The sequence below is a fragment of the Leucoraja erinacea genome, chromosome 23 (assembly GCF_028641065.1).
Source record: "Leucoraja erinacea ecotype New England chromosome 23, Leri_hhj_1, whole genome shotgun sequence".
In the NCBI taxonomy this organism is placed as follows: domain Eukaryota; kingdom Metazoa; phylum Chordata; class Chondrichthyes; order Rajiformes; family Rajidae; genus Leucoraja; species Leucoraja erinaceus.
Window position 1 is genome coordinate 9476485 of NC_073399.1, and position 26588 is coordinate 9503072.

The following is a 26588-nucleotide window of genomic DNA, read 5'->3' on the forward strand; positions in this document are numbered from 1 at the left end:
CTCCAGAGATGCTGCCTGACCCGCTGAGTTACTCCAGCATATGTGTCTTAAGTTCTCGGAGCAGAATTAGGCCATCTGATCCATCAAGTCTAATCCACAATTCAATCATGGCTGATCTATCTTTCCCTCTCAACTCCATTCTCCTGCCTTCTCCCCATAATCCCTGACAATATTCCTAATCAAGAATCTGTCAATCTCCGCCTTAAATATATCTATTGATTTGGCCTCCACAGCCATCTGTGTCATTTTAGATAGGCATATGGGTATGCAGGGAGTGGAGAGGTGTGGATCACGTGGAGGCAGAGGTTAGTTTTTCTCGGCATTACATTTGACACAGACATTGTGGGCCAAAGGGTTGATCCTGTGCTGTGCTTTTTCTATTGTAATGTAATGGGTGATGGAGAGCATCAAGGGGCAGCACAGAGGACCAGCGGTAGAGTTGCCACCTTACAGCGCCGGAGACCTGGGTTCAATCCTGACTACGATTACTGTCTGTGCGGAGTTTGTACGTTCTCCCTGTGACCACATGGGTTTTTTCCCGGGGGCTCCGGTTTCCTCCCACACTACAAAGACGTAGTCGCCCAATCCTTCTCTCCAGAGATGCTGCCTGTCGTGCCGAGTTACTCCAGCATTTTGTGTCCACCTCAGGTTAGTAGAATAATTGGCTTAGGTAAAAATTGTAAATTGTCCCGAGTGTGTAGGACAGTGTTGGTGTACAGGGTGATCGCTGGTCAGCGCGGACTCAGTGGGCTGCGGGGCCTGTTTCCGTGCTGTATCTCTAAAGCCTGCTGTTAGGCATCAATCCCTTTTGCCCGCCTATGGTTTAAGGTTGCGGTGATTGCTTCGTTTTGTTTGAATGAAAGAGTGTTTGAAACTAGTGTGTAGTTTTGTTTTCTCAGTCTGAAGAAGGATTCCATCCCAAAATGTCACCCATTCTTTCTCTCCACAGATGCTGCCTGACCCGCTGAGTTACTCCAGCACTTTGTGTCTCTCGTCAAGTGTTTGAAACCAGTTGAATTCACGACTGCAAAACACGACTATTAATCCATCAAAAGCAAAACTGTGTATAAACTGGTTATTTCTAGTGGCCGTCTCGAAGGGACAAAGTAACGAGGTCTCTCTTCCAGGTGATTATACTCGAATATTCAGATACAACTAATTTGGGTAGCTCAATAGCTGCCAATAATCACCTACATTTTCAGGCTTAACTTGTTTTTTACTTAAATGACAATATGGATCAATTCTACACTTACAACAGAGACATTTAGTGACTGATTTTACTGAGCGCTGCCAAAAACACAAAGTGCGGGAGTAATTCAGTAGGTCAGGCAGCACCTGTGGAAGAAAAGGACAGGCAATATTTTGGGCTGGAACCCTCCTTCAGACCAGTCGCCTATCTATTTCCCCCTCAAATGCTGGCTGACCTGCTGAGTTACCTGCATCTGTTTTGTTCTTGCCAAAGAATACAGCATCTGTAGTCTCTTCTGTCTCCATTCTTCCAAGGCCGGGAAAAGCGTTCTCATTTCTCCTCACTTATACCGGGAGGGATGGGCATGCCTTGATTAGTACGGGTGTCAGGGGTTACGGGGAGAAGGCAGGAGAATGGTGTTGAGAGGGAAAGATAGATGAGCCATGATTGAATGGCAGAGTAGACTTGATGGGCCAAATGGCTTAATTATACTCTGAGAACGTATAAACAGGCTCATAACTTGGTACGAGTATCACACTTGGAGCCACCTTTTGGGAAGCACAAATTGATGACCTCATAGTACCTCCTCGCACCATGTGTCGACCATGCTGCGAGTTTGAGTCGAGGGCAAACTCTTCTAAACTCGCAGATTAGGTCGCTGCAGTGGGACAGCCCCGTAATTGTTCTAAGCATCAAGCAAGAGCAGATGCTAAATGGTTCAGGTTAGAGAGGACACAAGCTACTCACAAAAGCTGCTTAGGTTGAAGGAGAAAACAATGTGAAAACCTCAAACTGCAGCAATATGCCTTTAAAATAGAGGGCCAGTGTGCACAACAGCCAAACTTCCCATCGTTGCTGTGAAACCTGCATCATCTCAGGCTTCTTTGTGTGGTGCCATCCTTGCCTCCCATCATTCCTCCACCAACCCCAGCTCAAGCCTCGCTGGAGTCATGGCTAATATCATCGTGCTGTATTTACAGTTATCTAGTGCTTTACAGGAAGCAATCAGTTCTGTTCTGGATCACTGCTTTAGCCTGGGACAGGGCAGCAAGGCAACCAATGCAAACTTCAAAGTGAGGTGTTCTTCACAGTTGCTGTAACTCTGGACTACAAACACTATAATCAAGGAAATTTCAGCTCTGATCTGCAGCTAGCTCAGTGAAACTACCTTAGAATAATTAAGGTTAGACATCAAAGGCTTTTTGCTTCGGTCTGCTAAACATCCATAGCAGAAGAAAGCAGAGTACATATTTTATCCTGTTCAATTTTTGATTGCAAACCGCACTCTATCAAAACTGAGTGAAAAATGTACTGGTTTTCTTTTCTTAAATTATTAATCAAGCATACCTTTGAAGTACAAAATCTTGTTCTAGTACAAGTTGCAAAAAAAAAAAAAAAAAGGGGGGGGAGAAAAAACACTGATGCAAACGTAAGCACGTGCTTACAGTTTCCAAACTACCAGCCGGGCCCGTATTAGCTGATCTCCAACATCAGCTACAAATGTTCATGAGCAAAGATTACAGCCTGCAATCCAAGTTCAAGCAATTAGATCTCATTACATTCAAACGGAAGTCATAATTGTTGAGCCGAAATATTCAGTGTGGTGCACCACTGCATATACAGAATTATGCCAGCAATAATGGCACGAGTTATTCTCGACGAGTTATGGGCTTCCAGTCACACCGAATCAACAGAAGCCATGTAGGAAGGCGGCAACTCCATGCCAAGAAGAAGGGATAAAATTACAATTAAGTTTTGTTGAGGTGGAACTGAGAACCTCCCACTGGATGAACTTTGACAAAATACAGCAGAGGTTCTTCTTTCGTATGGCGTGCACAGCTTAAAATTGTAGGACAACTTGTTGTATTTGATCTTATTTGATTGTGCACGCCAGGTTGATTGCATTCGTCGAAACAGGGCGGACCACGTGAAGGTTGCAATCTCTCACCCCACACCAGAGGTTGAAGAGCAGCCAAGATGTAGCAGCAAATTTACAGATCTAATACACATACAGTAAACCCTCGATTTAACGGACCTCTTTACCATGGACTTTGGTTATAGTGGATGGATTTACCAACAGCTGTCGATGTCACCCCTGGCTCCTGCAGTCTCCCCAACCGCTCCTTCTCTTGAAGAAGGGTCTCTCCCCGAAACATCACCTATTCGTGTTCTCCAGAGATGTTGCCTGACCCGCTGAGTTACTCCAGCATTTTGTGTTCTTTTGTGTATTAACCAGCAACTCCAGTTGCTTGTTTCTACTGCTTATACAGTGATAATACCACACTTGGTTATAGTGGAGAATTGGCAATAACTGACATAATTCGCCCTCCCCAGGGTCCGCTATCATGAGGATTTACTGTACGGCACAATTAGAAGTAGCTACAAGCAAATATGGGTAAACAATTCTTTGTTGGAAAAAGAAAGTTTAACATGCAATGTATGAAGTTCATAACATTACGAGACTCAAGATCAACGCCTGATTCATATTTCTCCCTGCGTGAATATCTGGAAATATCGCCCTGTATTTCTCCTTCCCATTAATAACCACTCCTTCTGAACAGCTTCAAGTGGGGCTTTTTTCGGTCTGTGAACGTACATCTATCATAATGCTGCTCTAATTAAATTCAGAACCTGGAGGGTTAAAGGGCGGCATTCTGATTTATAGCTTGCTAAACAATTGGTTCAAGTTACATCATTGTGAATACCGCTTCTTGCAAATGCGTGCTTCGAAAATAAAATGAACACAAGCTATTCAGGAGCTCCTTTACAGACTGATGAATCAAAAATCATTATTGACAATTGAAAACCTGTTGAACGGTTTACTTTGCAGCAAGGACTGAGGACTTTATTCTGCACTCTGCCCCCCCCCCCCCCCCCCCCCCCCCTTTGCTCGATCCATTATACCAGTTTAGAATGTATTTATATCTTGTTTGATCTGTTTAGCTAGCATTCAAATAAAGGTTTACTCAAGTATTATGATAGGATAACAATAGGAAGATGTCTTAAGCTATTTCATCCTAAAGTTCATTGCAGATATGCATGTACACAATAGTACATAATGAACCTTCATAGCTGATCCATAAAGCAGGCCCGTGACAATGTACACGTGACAATCAAAACCTAAACCTAATTGGAAGGAAGGAAAATATTTATAAAGTAATGCGCCTGCTTTATGGATCAACTATGAAGATGCATTTTGTACTATTGTGTATATGCATATCTGAAATGAATTTTAATATAAAATAGCTTTAAGACATCTTCCTATTGTTATCCTAACATAATACTTACAGGTAGTGGATGAGGCCTGAAGGGCTATTTATCTAAGTGTTGCAAAACTTTGGAGTTGATTTTGGAGGTTGAGTTATTATGTTCGAAGCTGTGATAGAGTCTGAAGAAGGGTCTCGACCCGAAAAGTCACCTATTCCTTTTCTCCAGAGATACTGCCTGACCCGCAGAGTTACTGCAGCATTTTGTGTCTATGATGTTTCAGTCACAGCTGCACATTTCCACATCAACCTTAGCCTGCACCAAGATCAGTTCCAGACGCTCTGTGGACCAGAGTGCGGGGCTGCGATACGATCAGCTAAGGAGAAATGTGTCCGAAAGAACAAACTATCCTGATCAAACCGGACGACATCGGTCAATGACGAACGAACACGTTTTGCAACAAGACCTTAGTGCTGGGACGTGTCCACCACTGGTTATCCGACACCCTTGGTTCCAGAGCCTTGTTGTATTATCCATTTTGCCAGAACAATAGAGGTCACGTAATAATGATACAACAATACACCTCTGGTCCACTAGTTATACCCCTCCCATATCTCTAAAGCACCATGGACTGCTAAAGCCTTGGCCGCAGTGCGCAAATTCGACTTGCGGAATTCAGATCAGCCACCTTACCCGGCCTAGGCGCCACATTTCCGGGGGGGGCGCTGGGAACTTTGGGATGGGGGGGGGGGGTTCATTGTTCAAGTGCGCTCTTGTAATTTTGTCCGGATAAAAAGAGATGCCGGTCTACCAGTTGCCTGAAAATCAGCGGTGGACACATCCAAAGAATGTACGTGACATGGTCAGCACTGATTGAAGACACCCAGTTATCTACGTGCAACTGATCAGATCTATGAAATGTGCCACAACTTTGGGGGGGGGGGGGGGGAAAGAAGAGTTATAGGGGCAGTTTTGTTACTGCAGTTGTAATGCTGGAGTACTAAATATGCCTGTCAAACAAATTCAAGCACTCACTGGCATTCCTCTCATTTCCGACCTCACGGCTTCTCATATATTGCAGGTTACAGCTGACCCAATTCCATCACTTCACTGCCATTTACACTTTATTCAGGTGAGGCCCAGTGCCGCCAAATGCTCATTATTTATTACCTCAAAGGGGCGGCATGTATATTTTCACACCAGGGTGGATTGTCTGAGAAACATAGAAACATAGAAAATAGGTGCAGGAGTAGGCCATTCGGCCCTTCGAGCCTGCACCGCCATTCAATATGATCATGGCTGATAACTCAGTATCCTGTTCCTGCCTTCTCTCCATACCCCCTGATCCCATTAGCCACAAGGGCCACATCTAACTCACTCTTAAATATAGCCAATGAACTGGCCTCAACTACCTTCTGTGACAGATAATTCCAGAGATTCACCGCTCTGTGTGAAAAATGTTTTTCTCATCACGGTCCTAAAAGATTTCCCCCTTATCCTTAAACTGTGACCCCTTGTTCTAAACTTCCCCAACATCGGGAACAATCTTCCTGCATCTAGCCTGTCCAACCCCTTAAGAATTTTGTAAGTTTCTATAAGATTCCCCTCAATCTTCTAAATTCTAGCGAGGGATGAGGAAACCAGAGGAAATGGTTGAGGTATACAATAATATTATTTAATAGACCATTAGTTGGGTATTTGAATAGGAAAGTCTGAGTGGGATAATGGATCAAAACGCAGGCAAATAGAACTGGCTTAGAAGAGCATCTTAATCAGTGTGGGAGAGTTCAGCCAAAGGGCCTGTTTCCGTACAGTGTGACTATGACTGTGTAGTTTTTACTGATTGTAAAACCAAGACATTTTTCCAACAAAAATCACAATACGGAAGATAAAAAGATGTCATGCCACAAGAAAATGACCACCTTGGAATGCAAAGAAACAAAAACCCTTGCATTACTCATTCTTCACACGCAGGATTAATGTTACCTAAGCACATTGCTATGTGGCAAAGATTCATAATACTGGTGATATATATATATGTATATATATATGTACATATGTGTGTGTGTGTGTGTGTGTGTGTGTGTGTGTGTGTGTGTGTGTGTGTGTGTGTGTGTGTGTGTGTGTGTGTGTGTGTGTGTGTGTGTGTGTGTGTGTGTATATATATATATATACACATATACACATACATATATATATATAATATAAATGTATGTATGCACATATATGCGCATACACATATCTATATATATATACATATACATATATATACACACACACACATGTGTATATATATATATATATATATATACACATATATACATATGCATACACATATATATATATACACACACACATATATATATATACATCTATACACATAGACATATATACTTTCTTCATCCCCGACCCAAAGCATCACCTATTCCTTTGCTCCATAGATGCTGCCTCACCCGCTGAGCTTCTGCAGCATTTTTTATCTACTTTCGATTTGTCCAGCATCTGCAGTTCTTTCTTAGACTATAGTTGAGTATCATTAGTTTTTTTTTTAAATGGTCATATCAGTATCTTCTCTTACACCAAAATGTAGAAACCAAGCACTGCAGATGCTGGTTTATCTCAAAGATAGACACAAAGTGCTGGAGTAACTCAGCGAGTCAGGCAACATCTGATAGAAAAAGGATAGGTGAGATTTCGGGTCGGGGATGAAGAAGGAGTGTTTTTCTCCTTTTTCTACGTCCAGAGACGCTGCCTGACCCGCTGAGTTACTCCCGCACTTTGTGTTTAATCTCCCACATATCATCTCCTTCCTGCAAAGTTTCGGTGACCTGGCCCACCTTGTTCAGTACTCTATACCATGAGGTGAAGAACCATTTCTATTGCTTTGATTTTGCCATCCCATGAATGCCACAACATAAAGATTTCTACCCTCTAATTGCTTTGACACTAAGAAATATAATTTGTTAAAACACCTCAGAGGGCACAATACATAAAAGATTCCAGTAGGTCTTTATCGTGCTGTTTTGAAACCTGTAATTAATCCGGGATCAAAAGCTGTAAATTTGGCAATTGGCGAGCCAAACCATTATTTAGAAAAATACTTCAGTTGTGGTTTCAATACAACTGTTCGTGATTATATAAACACAGTGTACATGATTCACACTCATGATATCTTTAGCAAAAATTCAAAAATCATTGCAGGATCCAGAAAATAAATTGAACAGAATGCAACTGAAAGAGTAATATCACATGGTGGCGCAGCGTTGGAGTTGCTGCCTTACAGCACCAGACACCCACCCCGGGTTCGATCCCGACTAAGGTGCTGTCTGTACAGAGAGTGTACCTTCTCCCCGTGACCTGTGTGGGTTTTCCCCAGGAGCTCTGGTTTCCTCCCACACTCTCAAGTTGTGCAGGTTTGTAGGTTAATTGGCTTGGTAAAGTTGTAAATTGTCCCTGTGTGTAGTGTGTGTAGGAGAGTGTTAGTGTGCGGGGATCGCTGTTCGGAGCGGGCTCGGTGGGCCGAAGGGCCTGTTTCCGCGCTGTATCTCTAAACTGAACCGAAATCACATCTTCAGAAGATCACATCTTCAGTTGCACTAACTGCATTGCACAAAATAATTTCACTGTACCTAGATGTACATGTGACAAGAAAGTGACATCATCAGAACTACACAATCCCACCAACGATATATCATAGCGTTCACTTTCCATTTCTCTTCAGGGTCGTAAATGTTGTCTGCATAAACAATCTCACTATGCTGGATCATAACTGTGTAGAACATTTGCTACAAACCCATGAGTTTTATTTTTGGGTACTTCTTTCATTCCCGAAGATTTACGATTGTCCAGGTTAACTTTCATTTGCCGTTCCTTTGTCCAATTTCCCTGTTGATCCGGTTGTAACCTTGGACAACTTTCCTTCGCTGTCTACTCTACCACCAACTTTGGTGTCACAGCCAAACTTACTAATCATGCCACCTCCATCTTCATTCAAATCATTAATAGATATGACAAACAATCGAGGAGCCAGCACCAATTCCTGTGGGACACCGCTGCTCACAGACCACCAATCTAGAAGAAACAACTCTCCACAACCAGCAAGCCAACTGTGTATCCGTGGAGAAACAAAGAATTGCAGATGCTGGTTTACAGGAAAGGGCTGTACAGAATGCTGGGGTAACTCAGCGGGCCAGGCAGAACTCTCTGGAGAACATGGATAGTTGATGTTTCGGGTCGGGACCCTTCTTCAGTCTGAAGATGCTGCCTTCTTCTTATCGAGTCCACACACAAGATGAGAAGATGTTCAGCCAGAGCTGAACACACTTTGCGGCATCTGCATACATAGTGTCTGTCTTGTGATTCTTGTGTGTGTGTTGGTGGAAAGATTGGTGAAAACGGGGCCGCGACGTGAACTCTCTTTCCATGACCCCAAGATGCTGCCTGACCCACTGAGTTACTTCTGGCATGTTGTGCCCAATTTTATATCTCACCATGTACCCCTCGATCTATCACCTTCTGAACCTGCCTACCATCAGTGACCTTGTCAATGACCTTGCTAAAGTCCATGTCCTAGTCCCCTGTGCCTGCCTTTCTGTATTTCCTGGCTTCGTGTATCCTGCACGTGGGTACGCACGACCTTATTTTAATCACCAGTTATCTTTTCACCCGTAACACATAAGGCAAGTTAATTTGCCTTCACATTAAAGCCAAACTTTATCTACGATTGGCAACTCAAAGAATTAAATCTTTGCAATGCAGATTTGTTGATACATTTTGTAATTATTTTTTCCCCCCTCTCTAACAAAAGTCACCACAGGTTAGTTCCACTGATGGCGGCCACTGTCCAGTTTAGTTTAGTTGAGAGATACAGCGCAGAAACAGGCCCTTCAGCCCATCGGGTCTGCGCCGACCAGCGGCCCCCGTACATTAACACCATCCTACCCCCACTAGGGACAATTTTGACATTTACCAAGCCAATTAACCTACAAACCAGTATGTCTTTGAAGTGTGGGAGGAAACTGAAGATCTTGGAGAAAACCGGGGAGAGCATACAAACTCTGTACAGACAGCACCCGTAGTCGGGATCGAACCCGCTCGCCTGTAGTCAGGGTGGAACAGTTGCTCATATGGACACTGTGCATGTATGAACCTCACACAAGGAGTATCTGTGAATGACTGCAGAGGGCACCACAGTCTAGCCCGACCTTCCTCTTGCCCTTTGTACAGACATGCACGATTCAGCAGAGGTCACTGCACACCAGTTTGAAGCAGCCATTCCCCCCCCCCCCCCCCCCCCCCCCCCACCCCCCTCAAGTGCCAAAGTTAAGTATAACACCACTTCTGCTTTAAGGCATAAAATGCTGGAGTAACTCAGCGGGACAGGCAGCATCTCTGGATAGAAGGAACGGGTGACATCACCCATTTCTTCTATCCAGAGATGCTGCCTGTCCTGCTGAGTTACCCCAGCATTTTGTGTCTATCTTCGGTGTAAACCAGCATCTGCAGTTCCATCCTACACACGACTGCTGCATTTCCCCAGCTGGGATCCGACAAATCAAAAGACTGAGATGAAAACATTGAACATTTCAACATAAAGAAGCTGCCCATTGTTTTGATACGGCACGGTGTACTGGAGTAACTCTGTGCAAATTTCACTGGTGGGAGAGTCTAGGACCAGAGGCCATAACCTCAGCATAAAATAATGTACCTTTCGAAAAGAGATGAGAAGTAATTTCTTCAGTAAGAGGGTGGTGAATCTGTGCAATTCGTTCTCGTACACAGCTGTGGAGGCCACGTCAATAGACATTTTTAAGGCTGAGGTTGGTATATTCTTGATTAATACGGGTGTCGGGGTTATGGGGAGAAGGCAGGAGAATGGGGTTGAGAGGCAAAGATAGATCAGCCATGATTGAATGGCGGAGGAGACTCGATGGGCTGAATGGCCTAATTCTGCTGATATCACTTATGAACTCAATGGGTCAGGCGGCATCTCTGGAGAAACAAGGAACTGCAGATGCTGGTTAATGCACAGTGGAACAGCAGTAGAGTTGCTGCCTTACACTGCCAGAGACCTGGGTTTGCGAGCAATAATCTCCATGGGTTATAGGTTCTCCTGGAGGAAACTCTCTCTATAACCATCCTATCAAGACCATTAAATACAAGATACAAAAACATTATTAGCCAAGTATGTAAGAACATACAAGGAATCTGATTTGCCGTACAGTCAGACCAACAAAGCAGCAAGACACACAACTACATAAAAATGAACATAAACATCCACCACAGCGTGATGTTTCAATCAAATCGCTCATCATTCATCTGAATTCCAGCAGATTCAGGTCTAGCCTGTCCAACCATTCCTCAATAGAACCTCATCCCATTTGGGAGGAAGTGCAATGCCTGGAAGGTGGAGTGGGCCGCTGGAGGCCCGGCAAGAGCCTGGGCCTGGGCTGGACCGAACACCGCTCCAGGAGGCCCAAGCGCTTGGACCGGCCGTGGCCGACAGCGTTGGAGGACACCACGGCTATGCTTAGCCAGGCCGACTCTGTAACGCCACCAGGACAACGGGCTTTCACAGTCGGGTCAAGAACCCTACACTTACTAACTTGGACTCGAAAATTGCACCAAAATAGATAATAGACAAGAGGTGCAGGAGTAGGTCATTTGGCCCTTCTAGCCAGCACCGCCATTTAATGTGATCATGGCTGATCATCCCCAATCAATACCCCGTTCCTGCCTTCTCCACATATCCCCTGACTCCGCTATTTTGAAGAGTCCTATCTAGCTCGCTCTTGAAAGCATCCGGAGAACCGGCCTCCACCGCCCTCTGAGGCAGAGAATTTCACAGACATCTGAAGATGACACAGACATCTCCAAAATCTGGAGACTATGATACTGTCTCAGTGTACTACTGCTGTACACTTGTACTGTCTCAGGAGATGTTTATCTAAGATGTATCTAAGTGCTTATGCATAGTTATACTTGTACTGGACTGTAGGTAAAAATGAATTTCACTGTGACAAATAAGGCACCATTGAACCGCTCACTGTATTAGTCTGGTATGGCTTTTCATAAACAAGACCACCAATGTTGTGTAGGAAGGAACTGCAGATGCTGGTTTAAATCGAAGGTTGACACAAAATTCTGGAGTAACCCAGCGGGTCAGGCAGCATCTCTGGAGAGTCTCGACCCGAAACGTCACCCATTCCTCCTCTCCAGAGATGCTGCCTGACCCGCTGAGTTACTCCAGCATTTTGTGTATACCACCAATATTGTATATAATCTTCCAGATGTGGTCTCACCTCTGCCCTACATAACTGATGCATACATAACTTCCCTACTTTTATATTCATTTTCCCTCATAACAAAGGATAACTGTTCGTTTTCCTAATTATTTTCTGCGTCCGAGTACTATTTCCTTTCGCGAATCAAGCCTGACGATACCAGATCCTTCTCTATTTCACCGTTACCGTAATATGCTATTCAGAAAAAAAGTACTGCCAAAATGAAACAACAGACAATAGGTGCAAGAGTGAGCCACTCGGCCCTTCGAGCCAGCACCGCCATTCAATGTGATCATGGCTGATCATCCCCAATCAGCACCCCGTTCCTGCCTTCTCCCCATATCCCCTGACTCCGCTATTATTAAGAGCCCTATCTAGCGCTCTCTTGAAAGCATCCAGAGAACCGGCCTCCACCGCCCTCTGAGGCAGAGAATTCCACAGACTCACCACTCTCTGTGAGAAAAAGTGTTTCCTCGTCTCCGTTCTAAATGGGTTACTCCTTATTCTTAAACTGTGGCTCCTGGTTCTGGTCTCCCCCAACATTGGGAACATGTTTCCTGCCTCTAGCATTAGAGGGGATGTTTTTTATGTTTCATTTTCTTTATTATTGTTATGTTGTATTCCTTTTTAATGCGCTGCAATGCCAATCCGCATTTCACTACACCAATTGGTGTATGTGACTAATAAAGAGCCTTTGTACATTGGAGGCTGACCTTTGTGGTTGTTAAATCATGAGGGGGATAGATAAAGTGAATAACCACCATCTTATCCCCAGGGTAGGGGAGTCAAAACTAGAGGGCTTAGGCTTAAGGTGAGAGGGGAAAGATTTAAAAGGGATTTCAGGAGCAATGTTTTCACACAGAGGGTGGTGTGTACTTATATCGTAATTGCGATTTTTGGAAAGAACATTCAATCAGAATTCAGCATTAAAACTATTTCAGAGACAAGGCTAGTCAAAAGGAAATGACTGAAACTAAACACCAGTTTTAAAAGCTTGTGGTTCAAAGAGGAAGGCAGAGGTTGTGGATGCCAAAACCCAAACATAACTATCACATCACACTTGTTAGAACAAATGACATCTGCAAAGAAAAAGATTTCTCTTGGAACCAAAGGTGTTTAGACTTAAATAGTAACTGCGAGAATCAAAGGGTCTAGCACAATTGAAGTAGCTTGTTAATACAAATTAAGGAACCAGAACCAGGTTCTTGATTAGTAAGGGTGTCAAAGGCTATAGTGAGAAGGCTGGAGAATGGGGTTGAGAGGGAATATGGATCAGACATGAATGAATGGCAGAACAGACCCGATGGGCCGAATGGCTTCATTTACTTTATTTTCGGCTTTAGAGATGCAGCGTGGATACAGGCTCTTCGGCCCACTGAGTCCGAGCCAACCAACAATCATCCTATCTATACACCAACCTACGCGCACTAGGGACTTACTAATTAACCTGCAAAATCCTGTGCGAGTTTTTAGTGTGGGAGGAAAGCGGAGCACCCGGAGAAAACCCACACAGTCACAGGGTAATATATACCAACTTCCTACAGGCAGCGCTTGAGGTCAGGATCGAACCCGGGTCCCTGGCGCTGTGAGGCAGCACGTCTACCGTAGTGCCAATGTGGTGAACCTTTCTGCTCCCATGACTTATGTGGATGGAAGTTTTCAAATAAAACATCTAATTTCCTACCTTTGGGGATGATTGAACAGTTTTCGATTTCTTTGGATGCGGTGGACCAGCCGCACACGAAACGGATGCTGATGCTGATGCCCTCAGTGGCTCATTGGTGGTCAACTGATGGCCACATGCTTCTGACTGGTCTGGCTGCAGATCACCCAGTGGAATTTCATGATGGACGGGACTATGATTTTGTTCTTTGGACAAGGCACTGGAGTCTGACTCAGGAGGGTGAACTGGCCCAGGAGTGGCAGGTTTTTCTGTGCTGTGACATGGCTTTTCTGATGGCTCTGACCTGATCTTTTCTGTTGGCGATTCCTTTCCACCTTCATTCCTTTGGGGAGTGGCTTCAGCCTTCTTACTTGGTTCTCGAGTCAAGTCCTTTTGTTCTACGACTGCTTCCCCAGTTCCGCTCGAGTTGATTTCTCGGATCAGCTCTTTGGGGTTAGAATCATCCATAGAATGAACAGAGGCCGACTCAGCTGGAGCTCCATCAACAACCCCAATCGCCACAGTGCTGGATTTATTCACTGGGTGCTCATCAGATGATGCTACCAAATCCATAAGGTCATCTTGCCCATCCACACTGGGTTTCTTCAAAACATACCTTTGTGAAAGAATAACACGGAGATAAAGTCCAATCATATATATATAGCACAGCTGACCACACAAACTGTTTATTTCATATTATATGCTCCAAATTGACTCATGGAGCAGGGAAAAGAGAAATCAATTTTAACCTGCTCGGTGCGACCCCCGGGTACACTCAGGTCATGGTCAATAGTGAAAAAAGACGTGGCAGTGAACAGGTTAAAAGGCTGTACATGAATGTATTTGACGCAGTTCTGCTCAGCTGGGAAAGCTATTTCTTGAAAAGTGCTGGTGTTGCATTAAAACACTGCTATTTAACATGTTAACAAACTTACAAAACAAGTTAATTAACCTGTATTACGCAGTTAAGAGTCAAGAGTATTTTATTGTGTCATGTGTCCCAGATAGAACAATGAAATTCTTACTTGCTGCAGCACAACACAATATGTAATCATAATAAATAATATAACAAAAACCCAGAAAAGGAAAAAAAAAGAAAAAAAACAGCACGGAAACAGGCCCTTCGGCCCAACTTGTCCCTGCCGACCAAGGATCGAACCTGTTTAAGAAAGAACTGCAGATGCTGGAAAAATTGAAGGTGGACAAAAATGCTGGAGGAACTCAGCGGATGAGGCAGCATCTATGGAGCGAAGGAATAGGTGACGTTTCGACATCTCAACCCAAAGCGTCACCTATTCCTTTGCTCCATAGATGATGCCTCACCTGCTGAGTTTCTCCAGCATTTTTGTCTAAGGGTCGAACCTGGGTCTCTGGTGCTGTAGGGTAGCAACTCAAACACTGCACCATGTACATGTGCAAATGTTGTTATAGTCCCTGCCTCAACTACCTCCTCTGGCACCTCGTTCCACATACTCACCACCTCTGTGTGAGAAAGTTGCCTCTTGGGTTCCTATTAAATCTTTCCCCTCACACCTTAAATCTATGTCCTCTGCTTTTTGATTCCCCTACTCTGGGTAATAGTCTCTGGGCATCTACCCAATCTAATCACTCAATACTTAATCTTAAACTGATGCTTGATCAAGTGACAAGTGGCCAGAAGTTCAGGCTGCAATGCTACAACGTGGGCTTTAAGCTGCTCAACAAGCCTGGAGTTCTCTCAACATACTGGCCAGCATTCCTGTCGTTACCAACATTGTGAAAAATAGATCGGCTGATCATTCAGCACACTGCTATTTGTGGTATCTTCCTGTGTTTAAAATTGCAGCCATACTTCCCTAAAATAACACTCACCATTACAAAGTAACTGATAAGTTTCTTTAAAAAAGATTGCACATCTAGCTTTTGTTAATTTCCACGGAATGCACACTGATGGCACAACTACCATTGCAGGTATCATCGCAACATTTAAGAAACATTTAGACAGGTACATGGATAGGACAGGTTTAGGGAGGGGGATGTGGGCCATACGGAGGCAGGATGGACTAGTGTAAATGGGACATGTGGGTTGGTGTGGGCAAGTTGGGCCAACAGTAGTGTTGCTGCCTTACAAAACCAAAGACCCGGGTTCAATCCTGACCATGAGTGCCGTCTGTACGGAGTTAGTATGTTCCCCCTGTGACCGCGTGGGTTTCCTCCAGATGCTCCGGTTTCCTCCCACACTCCAAAGACAGACAGGTTTGTAGGTTCACAAAAAAGCTGGAGAAACTCAGCGGGTGCAGCAGCATCTATGGAGCGAAGGAAATAGGCAACGTTTCGGGCCAAAACCCTTCTTCAGACCTCGTCTGAAGAAGGGTTTTGGCCTGAAACGTTGCCTATTTCCTTCGCTCCATAGATGCTGCTGCACCCGCTGAGTTTCTCCAGCTTTTTTTGTGTACCTTCGATTCTCCAGCATCTGCAGTTCCTTCTTAAACACAGGTTTGTAGGTTAATTGGCTTTGGTAAGTTGTAAAATTGTTCCTGATGGGTGTAGGTTAGTGTATGGAGTGATCACTGGCCTTGGTAGGCCGAAGGGCCTCTTTCCGTGCTGTATCTCCAAAGTGAAAAGTGTTCCTAAGAGAACTGTGCAAGCAGAACTATTAACCATCATTTAACCATTTTTTGCTTGTTTCAAGTTCTGATTAAAAGTTCAAGGAACGACTTTTGACAAAGCGATAGCTAATATAGGCAAGTTCGGAAAACGTCCACTTGCCAAGCAAAATATTTTTCTCGCGCTGATTTAATTCTAAACTTTTTACTGCTCTTGACACATCTTTTTGAAAGTGCTTCCTATTAACTGATGCTTTGAACTATTTGAGAAGTGCTTTGTTATGATTTGGATATGTACGGGTGGCAGGGGATATGGAGAGAAGGAAGGAGAATGGGGTTAGGCTGGAGTTATAGATCAGCCATGATTGAATGGCAGAGTAGACTTGATGGGCCGAATGGCCAAATTCTGCTCCCATTACTTATGATCTTATGACCTTACGGCAGAGGGTGTTGAGGATTTTTGGGTGAGGGTGGTCTAATGTTAGACCAACCAGGAACCTGTTGAATGGAGGAGTTCATGGGGCCGAATCTGCCACGTGGTCATGAAATAAACTCTTTGGATATTGAATTATGCCATTCCTTCAATCTCTACTAGAGTCGGAGGGAGATGCAACACAGATGCAGGCCCTTTGGCCCACGAAATCTGTGCTGATCACCAACCAGCCATTTACTTGGTTGGTTGGTTGGCAATAGCTGCAATAATCCCATTGTTCATTCTTCCCCATTCTCCTCCACTCTCCGCAGATTCTACCACTTATTGGGGGCTATTCCCAGTGGCCAATTTAACCCATCAACCCACCTCCTCCACCCCATCATCTTTGCGACGAGTAAGTAAGAAAACCGGAGCATCCGACAAGAAACCAACAAGATCACAGGAAGAAACAAAGGACTAGACAATCTGCCGAGTTCTTGGTTGCAATGCATTTTTTTGTTTCAGCCATGACTACAAAATGTAATGTTGCTGCTGTGAACACCCATTGAGCAGTGGTTACATTTCAGGGTTAAACTATGATCACACAAATGCTATTTTGCAACCCCTATAAATGAATTCAATTAACCTAGTAATTGGAAATCTATTGCTTGGAAAGAAAAAAACATTAAGCTGTCCGAATAAATCACTATAAACTTAGCAAGCCTGCCCGATTCACGACTCGTTCACACTGCGTCAGTGGATCTGATGTGACCTTGCAAGCCACTCAACTGTTTAATTTAAAAAAACAACCCTGAAACATATGCCATCTGAAGACGTGTTCCGACCCAAAATGTCACCTGTCCACGTCCTCCAGAGATGTCAACTAACCCGCTGAGTTACTCCAGCATTTTGAGTTCTGTGCAGTCTTAATAAGGTGGCCTGTCACCACTTTCTGGCACGACCAGTGGAACAAAAAGTGCCCGTTCCAGCTCCCTCACATATTGAGAACAATTTTTTTTTAAATTTATGATCTTTCATTTGTTCTCCGTTATAACTGAAGCGAATTATGACTACTTCAGAAATTTTATTCAACCTTGAAATTTTAGCAGAAAGTAAAATACGATGCTTTCAAGAATTTGTACTGAACATTTAATTGCATTCCACCTGCCACTTGAAGTACATAATCCATTCCAAGAGTGTCAAGAATCAACTTTCCTTTAATACATTCCATATGAAGATATCAAACAGTAAAATGAGGATTACGCAAAAAAACATATGTAATCAATTACTGCTTTTCAAAACAGGTACTTGAAAGCACATCATGAGAACAAGTTTCATTTAAGAGCCAGCCTTACCTCCTCACACCTTAATGATCAAGACTACACCAGTCTTGCGTTAGACGTGCAGCACTTCACTTACAAACATGTTTTTCTTCAAGCTATTACAAACCCTTCAGCAATTAAAAATGTTTTTGCAATTATTTTATCCTTTATTGCAGGTCGATGTCAGTTATTTTTGGTCATCTAAAATCAAATAACGTGTTTTTGAAAGGGGATTATTTGGATCATTTAATTTCAAGAATTTAGGATTCCAAAAAAAAATTAAACCAAAATATCTTGATAACATTGCGTAGGAAGAAACTGCAGACAAAGAAGGGCTCCGACCCGAAACGTCACCTGCTCTTTTCCTCCAAAGATGTTGCCTGACCTCCGAGTTGCCCCAACGCTTGGTGTGTCTAACATTATCTACTATTTAAAATCTTAATCTTATCCAGTAGCTGTTGGAGTATGATGCTTCTGATTAGTTTATTGCCACGTGCACTAGGGTGCAATGAAAGTCCTTGTTCGCATATTCATAAAGAAAACAGTATATATAAAAACGACGATGAACTCAAAGCAGCAGAATGGTGCAAAGACTGTTGTGCAATCTGAAATAGTGTAACAGCAATTACTCAAGTGTAATAGTGGAATTTCATAACAAGAGGATTTCAGTATAGGAGTAGAGAGGTTCTTCTGCAGTTGTATAGGGCTCTGGAAAGACCACATCTGGAGTATTGCATACAGTTATGGTCTCCTAATTTGAGGAAGGACATCCTTGTGATTGAGGCAGTGCAGTGTAGGTTCACGAGATTGATCCCTGGGATGGCGGGACTGTCATATGAGGAAAGATTGAAAAGACTAGGCTTGTAAAGACTAGACTCCGGAAGTAGCGGCGCTGTTGAACAGCTGCGGCTCGCCTGCAGTCCGTCTGTTTTTGTCTTGTTTAGTTACATTTTTGGTTATTAGGTTGTGTTATGTGTGGGGGGTGGGGGGGGCTGAAACAGGGCTTTCTGTCTCTCCCTTCGGGGGAATGCGACTTTTTCCTGTCGTATCCCCCCCTTCTCTGCCTCCGTCTGCGCTGAGGCCTAATGGCGGAGCTGGCGGCCTCCAACCTGCGACCAACCTCGTGACTCCGGAGGTAGAGCCAGCCAGGACTCACCAAGCTGGCCGTCTTCGAACTGTGGCGGCGTTCGGGCGCTCCAGTGGCAGCGGCACCACTCGGAGCTCCGGTGAGGGCGGCCCGGCACGGGGCTGAGACGGTGCTGGCTGAGACGCTCCAGTAACAGCGGCACGACTCGGGGCTGGGACGACGCTCCCGTGAGGGCGGCCCGGCACGGGGCTGAGACGGTGCTCCGGTGGCTGAGGCGGCCCGCGCGCGGGGCTGAGACGGTGCTCCTGAATCCGGGGCTCGGCCGTGGGCCAGTGGACGACATCGTCGGGAGCTCGCGGGTCACAGGCTGGTGCCTGTTTTCCGGAGCTCCCGCGGCAACAGCTGCATACGCTGGACTGGAGGGCAGCAGCTATGACCACCCCGGGCCGCGGAGAACCGGCCCATTCGCCGAGCTCGGTGAGCCGCGGGATTGATTACCATCGCCCGGTGGGGTATCGCCTCAGCGCAGAGGGACAAAAGAAGGGAAGAGACAGTAACCCTAAGATTTTTGCCTCCATCACAGTGAGGAGGTGCCTGGTGAACTCACTGTGGTGGATGTTAATTTGTGTTTATTGCGTGTTTTGTTGTTTAATATTATATATATGGCTGCAGGCAACAACATTTCATTCAGACCGAAAGGTCTGAATGACAAATAAAGGATCTAAGTCTAAGTCTAAGTCTAAGTATTCACTGGAGTTTAGAAGGATGAGGGGAGATCTTATAAAACATATAAAATTATAAAAGGACTGGACAAGCTAGATGCAGGAAAATTGTTCCCTATGTTGGCCGAGTCCAGAACCAGGGCCACAGTCTTAGAATAAAGGGAAGGCCATTTAAGACTGAGTGGGAAAAAACTTTTTCACCCAGATAGTTGTGAATTTGTGGAATTCCCTGCCACAGATGGCAGTGGAGGCCAAATCACTGGAAGGATTTAAGAGAGAATTAGATAGAGCTCTAGGGGCTAGTGGAATCAAGGGATATGGGGAGAAGGCAGGCACGGGTTATTGATTAGGGACGATCAGCCATGATCACAATGAATGGCGGTGCTGGCTCAAAGGGCCGAATGGCCTACTCCTGTACCTATTGTCTATTGTCTATTTTACATTGCTCACAAATAGGATCACAGATTTAACACAGCATTCACTCATATGCCAGTCCTGAAGGACACATGTCTTACCTAATTATGGCACTACCATCAATGAGTCCAATTGACTTTAAGGTAGTTTTCTTCAATGCAGATTCACCAGCTATCTGAAACAGACACAGAATTAAAGAATATACACACAAAAAATATAAAACAAATATCTATTTATATCTGATATGCAAATTATATTTCAACATAACTTCTGCACAACACAGTTATGGACAACGCAGTTCTTGTCTTGGGATAGTCAGATAGACCCAATCTCTCAGAATCCCCTCTAGTAACGTTTCCACCACTGATGCTAGGCTCACTGATCTGCTATCCTCTGGCTTCTTCTTGCAGCCTTCTTATATATGGTCACAGCATTAGGCACCCTCTAGTCCACTGGTTTGACTCCAAGACTGAGAGGCGCAGAGCCTGGAAAGATGCCAACACCAACAACGGAGAGGTCATCACAGATCCCACAGTGAAACCACCGGGTTTTGACCTCCATCGTAAGCAATGGCGAACCCTGACCAGAATCCACACCATCCATGCAAGAACAGCCCATCACCTGCATAAGTGGGTGGTGACAGACAGCCCTGCTTGCGACTGCGGACATCCAGACCAGACCATCCCACACATCATGAATGACTGCTTTTCCCCGAGGCTTTTCCCTGGGGGCATCAAAGCCATCCACCCAGTAACTGATGCTGTCCTGGCCTGGATGTCTGCCCTTGATCTACAACTTTAGACCGTGCACGCCATAAGAAGAAGTTCACTGGTACATCATCCATTGTTGAAGAAAACTCTGCCAGAGGTGCAGCAATTTCTTCACTTGCATTCCACTATATCCTAGAACACATTTGCTCAGGCCCTGGGGATTTACCCACCTTTATGCGCCCCAAGACCGACAACAGCTTCTCTTTTATGCTATCCATATTTTCCCTGTCGTCACAATTCTCTTCCCTGAATTCCCTCACTTCCATGGTAAATGGAGACGAGAAGCAGTTACTTAAAACCTTGTCATCTCCCATGGCTCCATATATTGATGACGACACCAGCTCTTAAGGGGACCTATTCACTCCCTATTTTTTCTTTTGGTCTTAATATCCTTATAGATCTTGTGAGATCTGGGCCATCTATCTATCTATCTATCTATTATTATTATATAAAAGTCTGTGGCTGCCGCCTGCCGTCGGTCCGTCCGGCTGCCGGCTGCCTTTCTTCCTTTTGATTCGCTGCTCCTTCCTATCAGCTTCCAACACACTTCAAAACAAAGTTGCAAGACAGGAACACTCTGAACTTTTCACCTCAATGGGATATCACAGCAAGTGCTTCAACAGGAGGGGGAGGGCCAATTGGTCTTGCAATTGGAACTGCTGCAGCAGGCAGGGTAGGTGCAATTGGAATTTTTTTTCAATCCACTGCTGAGGGAGGCAGGGGAGTGCTGGAATCTTACATTTGGGAACGGCTTCAGTTCCGTTGGAGGAGACGGGTGCATGGTGGAATATTGGGTTGAGGGATCACACCATTGGGGGAGCAGACCCAAAGGGTCTGCACTTGGTCTAGTAAACCATTAAAAAACTAACCAACATAGACCCAACATTTTCTTTTGCCAGGGAAATGTGACCATGTCACAGAAATAGGCGAATGAAACTGAGATATAGTTGAGTCATGATCTAATGAAATAACAATGAGCATAAAGGGCTAAATAATCAACTCTTCAGAGAATCAAATTGGAGATGAAATTATCCAACTGACGGACATGTTAATTGTAACAGAAATAACAATCAACATAATAGCAAATATTTTAGACTTTGGAGATATAACGCGAAATAAGGCTCTTCAGCCCAGTGAATCCATGTCGACCAGCGATCGCCCCGAACAGTAGCACTATCCTACTCATCAGGGACAATTTACAATTTTTACCGAAGCCAATTAACCTACAAATTCACATTTCCTCATTTTGTGGGAGGAAATTGGAGCAACCGGAGGAAACCCATGCGGACACAGGGAGAATGTACAGACCGCGCCCATAGCCAGGATGGAGCCGGGGTCTCTGGCGCTGTAAGGCTGCAACTCTACCCCTGCGCCACCCCTGTCAAATTCCTGTCGGAGCCCAAGTCTGAGTCGGGGTGGGAGGCTGCACTACGTTTAGACTCAACGGCCAGGAATGGGAATGGGAATGAAATTGATTCCATCCGGCTTCATGGGAAAGGAATGTTCCTTCTGTGCTATAATGTCAAACATATTATGTGTAACATTAATATTTAAGCAATGGCTCAGCATCATTTGATGAATCAACACACCATCACCTTGACCACCCATAATTTTAACAGCCATGTCTTAGAAAGAAACCAGTTATAAAGCCTGCAAACCAAAACTTTAAAATGTGGTTTCAAGCATTTCTTCCCTGTAAAACCACTTCTTTATAGCTTAAGATATTACTTCTCAGTACATCTTGATAGAAATGTGATGTTTATTGGTTTGTTATTGTCATGTGTACCAACATTGTGAGAATCTTTGCTTGCGTGCTGTGTTACAAGCCAACAGTCTGCTTTCCATAGTGCATCTGTAGAAGTTTGTCAGTCATTGGAGACTTGTAGAATTGTCTCTATCTCCTGGCGAAGCAGAGGTGTTGATGTGCCTTCTCAGCAGTCACATCACTTAGGGTTGGTCCACGACAGATGATTGGTAATATTAACGCCAAAGGAATTGAAATTGTTACTGATTTCAGTTTCTGTTATCTTTAACACGTCGATCAGTTGGATCACTTCTGCAACACGAATATAGACAATAGGTGCAGGTGCAGGAGGCCATTCGGCCCTTCGAGCCAGCACCCTCATTCAATGTGATCATGGCTGATCATCCCCCATCAGTACCCCGTTCCTGCCTTCTCCCCATATCCCCTGACTCCGCTATTTTTAAGAGACCCTATCTAGCTCTCTCTTGAAAGCATCCAGAGAACCTGCCTCCACCGCCCTCTGAGGCAGAGAATTCCACAGACTCACCACTCTCTGAGAAAAAGTGTTAACAAATTGTGAGAACATCCAGGTTTGCAAGTAGCAGCTAAAGACTCTGAAATTCTCCCTGTGTTTGAGAAACTATCACCGACACAGTCTTTCAGAGTCATGTTATTGTACTGTAAAGTAATGTTAAAATATTAATTTGCTTGTATCTACCGACTTGATTGCTGGTCCTTCCATGTATAAATTATACAAGCTTTCCTCATTCGGTACTTGCTCACAAAATAAGTTCATAAAGTTTCAAGATAGGAGCAGAATTCGTCCATTCGACCCATCAAGTCTACTCCGACATTCAATCATCGCTGATCTATCTCTCCTTCCCAATCGCATTCCCCTGCCTTCTCCCCATAACTCCCGACACCCGTACTAATCAAAGTTGACATATCCAATTCAAAACAAAACACTTCTCAAATAGTTCAAAGCATCAGTTAATAGGAAGCACTTTTGAAAAGATGTGTCGAGAGCAGCAAAAAGTTTAGAATTAAATCAGGGCTAGAAAAATATTTTCCTTGGCAAGTGGACTTTTTCCGAACTTGCCTATATTAGCTATTGCCTTGCCAAAAATTGTTCCTTGAACTTTTAATCAGAACTTGAAACGGGCAAAAAAATATTTGCAGTGTAGATGAGTAGAAATGAGTTGGGCAAAGTCAACCTGCCTGGGAAATAGCATGCCTACAAAAGCAGGTCAAAGCCTGGGGACTCTGGCGGCAAGCGATTCATCTCCACATTCCCCAAGGTCTTCCACCATTTACAGGTCAGAAGTAATTTGTGTGAAATGCTCAGCTCCTGTGTGGGCAAGTGCAGTTTCAACAACATTAAGGAACTCAACAGCGGCCAAGACCAGGCAGCTCACTTAACTGGCACCCAATCTAACAGCGTGAACATTCGCATCTTCCAGCACCAGAACATCATGCGGTTCTCACCGTCCATGAGATTCACTGCAGCGAGTTGCCAAGACTTCCTGAATACACCACCCAAAAACCACAACGTCGATCAGGAAAAGGGCAGTAGGTGCAGGAAAACAGCACCATCTGCAGTTCTCTTCCAATCTGCACACTATCCGTGCTCCTTGCAATCTTGTGTACTTCTATGTGCTCGAGGCTGCTGACAGGAAGATTTTGCACTGTGCCTGTACGTCACCATATTTGTGCACGTGGCAATAAACGTGATTTCCTTCTCCTCATCCTCTTCCGATCCGAGGACATACACTCTACAAAAAACAGGTTTACATCACCCATTCCTTCTATCCAGAGATTCTGCCTGTCCCACTGAGTTACTCCAGCATTTTGCATCAATCTTTGGTGTAAGCCAGCGTCCTTCCTCCACAAGTTTACGTACAAGTGTTCAGTGATAATGGAGACATGCTCACCTTCGCTTATTTCTGATGCCTAGACATTGGCCTTTAGATTCCTACCTTAGGCTACGTACATTGAATTAAATATTGTACCGACAGATGGATAAGCAGTTTCTGCCCTTGTTGTAGAACTCCAAAGTAATATTTCTTTGTTGGAATAACAGAGTTTTAATCCTGGACAGATGCTTCGAGGTGCCAACATCGCACCAAAGACAAGCCTATTGAACGAGCCACGGGAGCCGTGTAGAACAGCTCCACGCAGTGCATTTGTTTACATTGGCTGAAGCCTTTGAGTTGTTTGGCCTTAAACCTTTTCAATTTGAGCTCAAAAGGTTTGAAGGAAGAACAGATCCTGCAACAATCAATCCCAGCCAAAACACATCCCTCAAGCAACACAACCAAAAAATATGTAATCTTTTATCTTATTTGCAGTATTTGGGACTTTGCTGTGTTCAAATTGTTTGCTCCATTTGGCTGAAAATCAACAAGTTCACTGACTCCGAAATGCCTTAGGACAGAACATGAAAGGCAAACGCAAGCCTTTCTTTCGCAGAGCCATTGCAAGATATGACGCAGGAACTTCAAAGCTGGGGCAGTATCTGAGGCAGTATCTTCCATGCCAGCTACAGTTCATCTCTAGGAAGTCTCAGCGTTTAAAGAATTTTGAGTTCAAAGCCGAGGCTCCCCTTTCAAAATACCTACATTCCACCTCCATCGAGGACCAAGAACACATTTCTATCAGTAATTCCATTAGTCCCAACATTGATCGATGACATTAACAAAGTTCTGGCAGCTTCATAAAATTGTAAGACGTCTACAACAATAGCAGCTGCCATTCTGCCCGTCATGTCCATGCTGGCTCTCTCCCCAAGGCAACATTTCAGTTCCACCCACCAGACGTTTCTCAGTAACGTTGCAAATTCTTCTCCGCAATCTGTCTGTCCCAACCCTCTCTTGAAGGCAATAACACATCCTGTCGTCACCACGTCTGCAGGCAGTGCTTTCCAATTCCAATCATACACTGTGTGAAAGTTTTTCCTTGTGTCACTTTGAATACTAAAATCGAACAAGCACGAATATTTTGAGGGTGAGACGGTGACAGCTTGAAAAATATTAAAAAAAATAACCTGCAGATGTTAGAAAACTGAAATAAAACAAATAGCTGGAAAAGTTCTCCTGAACAACAATTGCACTTTCACTGTGCCTTTGATGCTGACATCATACCAGTTCATACCTGGCAAGTTGAAATCACATACCACGATAACCCCAGTTCTTTGGCATGTCTTTGGGATTTGTCTACACTTCCACTCCGATAGCTCTTGCTAAACCAGAATCTAATGGGCAATATCAAGACATCAAAAACAGTTAACAGGGAGGTTAATAATCTTTGAGCTTAACCAAGTGTTCACCCTCTTCTGGCTCCTAATCTTTGGCCTACTGGGATATCCACCATTATTGCAGTAATGGACTCCTTAATCAACACTGCAATGCTGCAGCAACCTGCAGATGTTAGAAATCTGAAAAAAAACAAATTGCTGGAAAACCTCCTGTCGAAAGCGAACAATTAACTTTTGAGTAAAGCTAAAACAAACCATTGTGTTCAAGAAGGAACTGCAGATGCTGGAAAATCGAAGGTACACAAAATTGCTGGAGAAACTCAGCGGGTGCAGCAGCATCTATGGAGCGAAGGAAATAGGCAACGTTTCGGGCTGAAACCCTTCTTCAGACTGACGGTCTGGAGAAGGGTTTCGGCCCAAAACGTTGCCTATTTCCTTCGCTCCATAGATGCTGCTGCATCCGCTGAGTTTCTCCAGCAATTTTATGTACCTAAAACAAACCATTGATGTTATTAGAAATCTAAAAACAGAACTTGCTGAAAATACTCAGCAGGTCATCAGAGGTCGAAGGGGCTGGGACTTGAAACATGAACTCTGTTTCTCCTCACACGGATGCTGCCTGACCTCCTGGTTATTCCCAGCGCCTTTGTTTTTTATTTGTGTTAACTTTTCAGGTCTGGCTTGAGGAGGCTCCCCCTTTCCTCACGCCACTCACCAACAACAACACCACCACAGTCACATCTGTGGAGTCTTTTAAGTTCCTAGGAACCATCATCTCCAAGGACCTTAAGTGGGGGGGCTACCATCGACTCCACAGTCAAAAAGGCACAACAGAGGATGTACTTCCTACGGCAGCTGAGGAAGCACAATCTGCCACAGGCAATGATGGTCCAATTCTACACGGCCATCGTAGAGTCTGTTCTCACCTTCTCCATCA

The 26588-nt window shown here is 44.3% G+C and overlaps 1 protein-coding gene across 2 annotated transcripts in view; it reads right to left on the minus strand.

The window, feature by feature from the left end:
- aspscr1 (ASPSCR1 tether for SLC2A4, UBX domain containing) overlaps positions 1–26588 on the minus strand; it is a 170786-nt gene that overhangs the window by 85919 nt on the left and 58279 nt on the right. For both annotated transcript variants that reach the window (XM_055653819.1, XM_055653818.1), the window contains 2 exons: positions 19986–20059; positions 13364–13958 (listed from right to left, as the gene is read on the minus strand). In XM_055653819.1, the coding sequence (XP_055509794.1) occupies positions 13364–13958; positions 19986–20059 (669 nt within the window). The remainder of the gene's footprint in view (positions 1–13363; positions 13959–19985; positions 20060–26588) is intronic.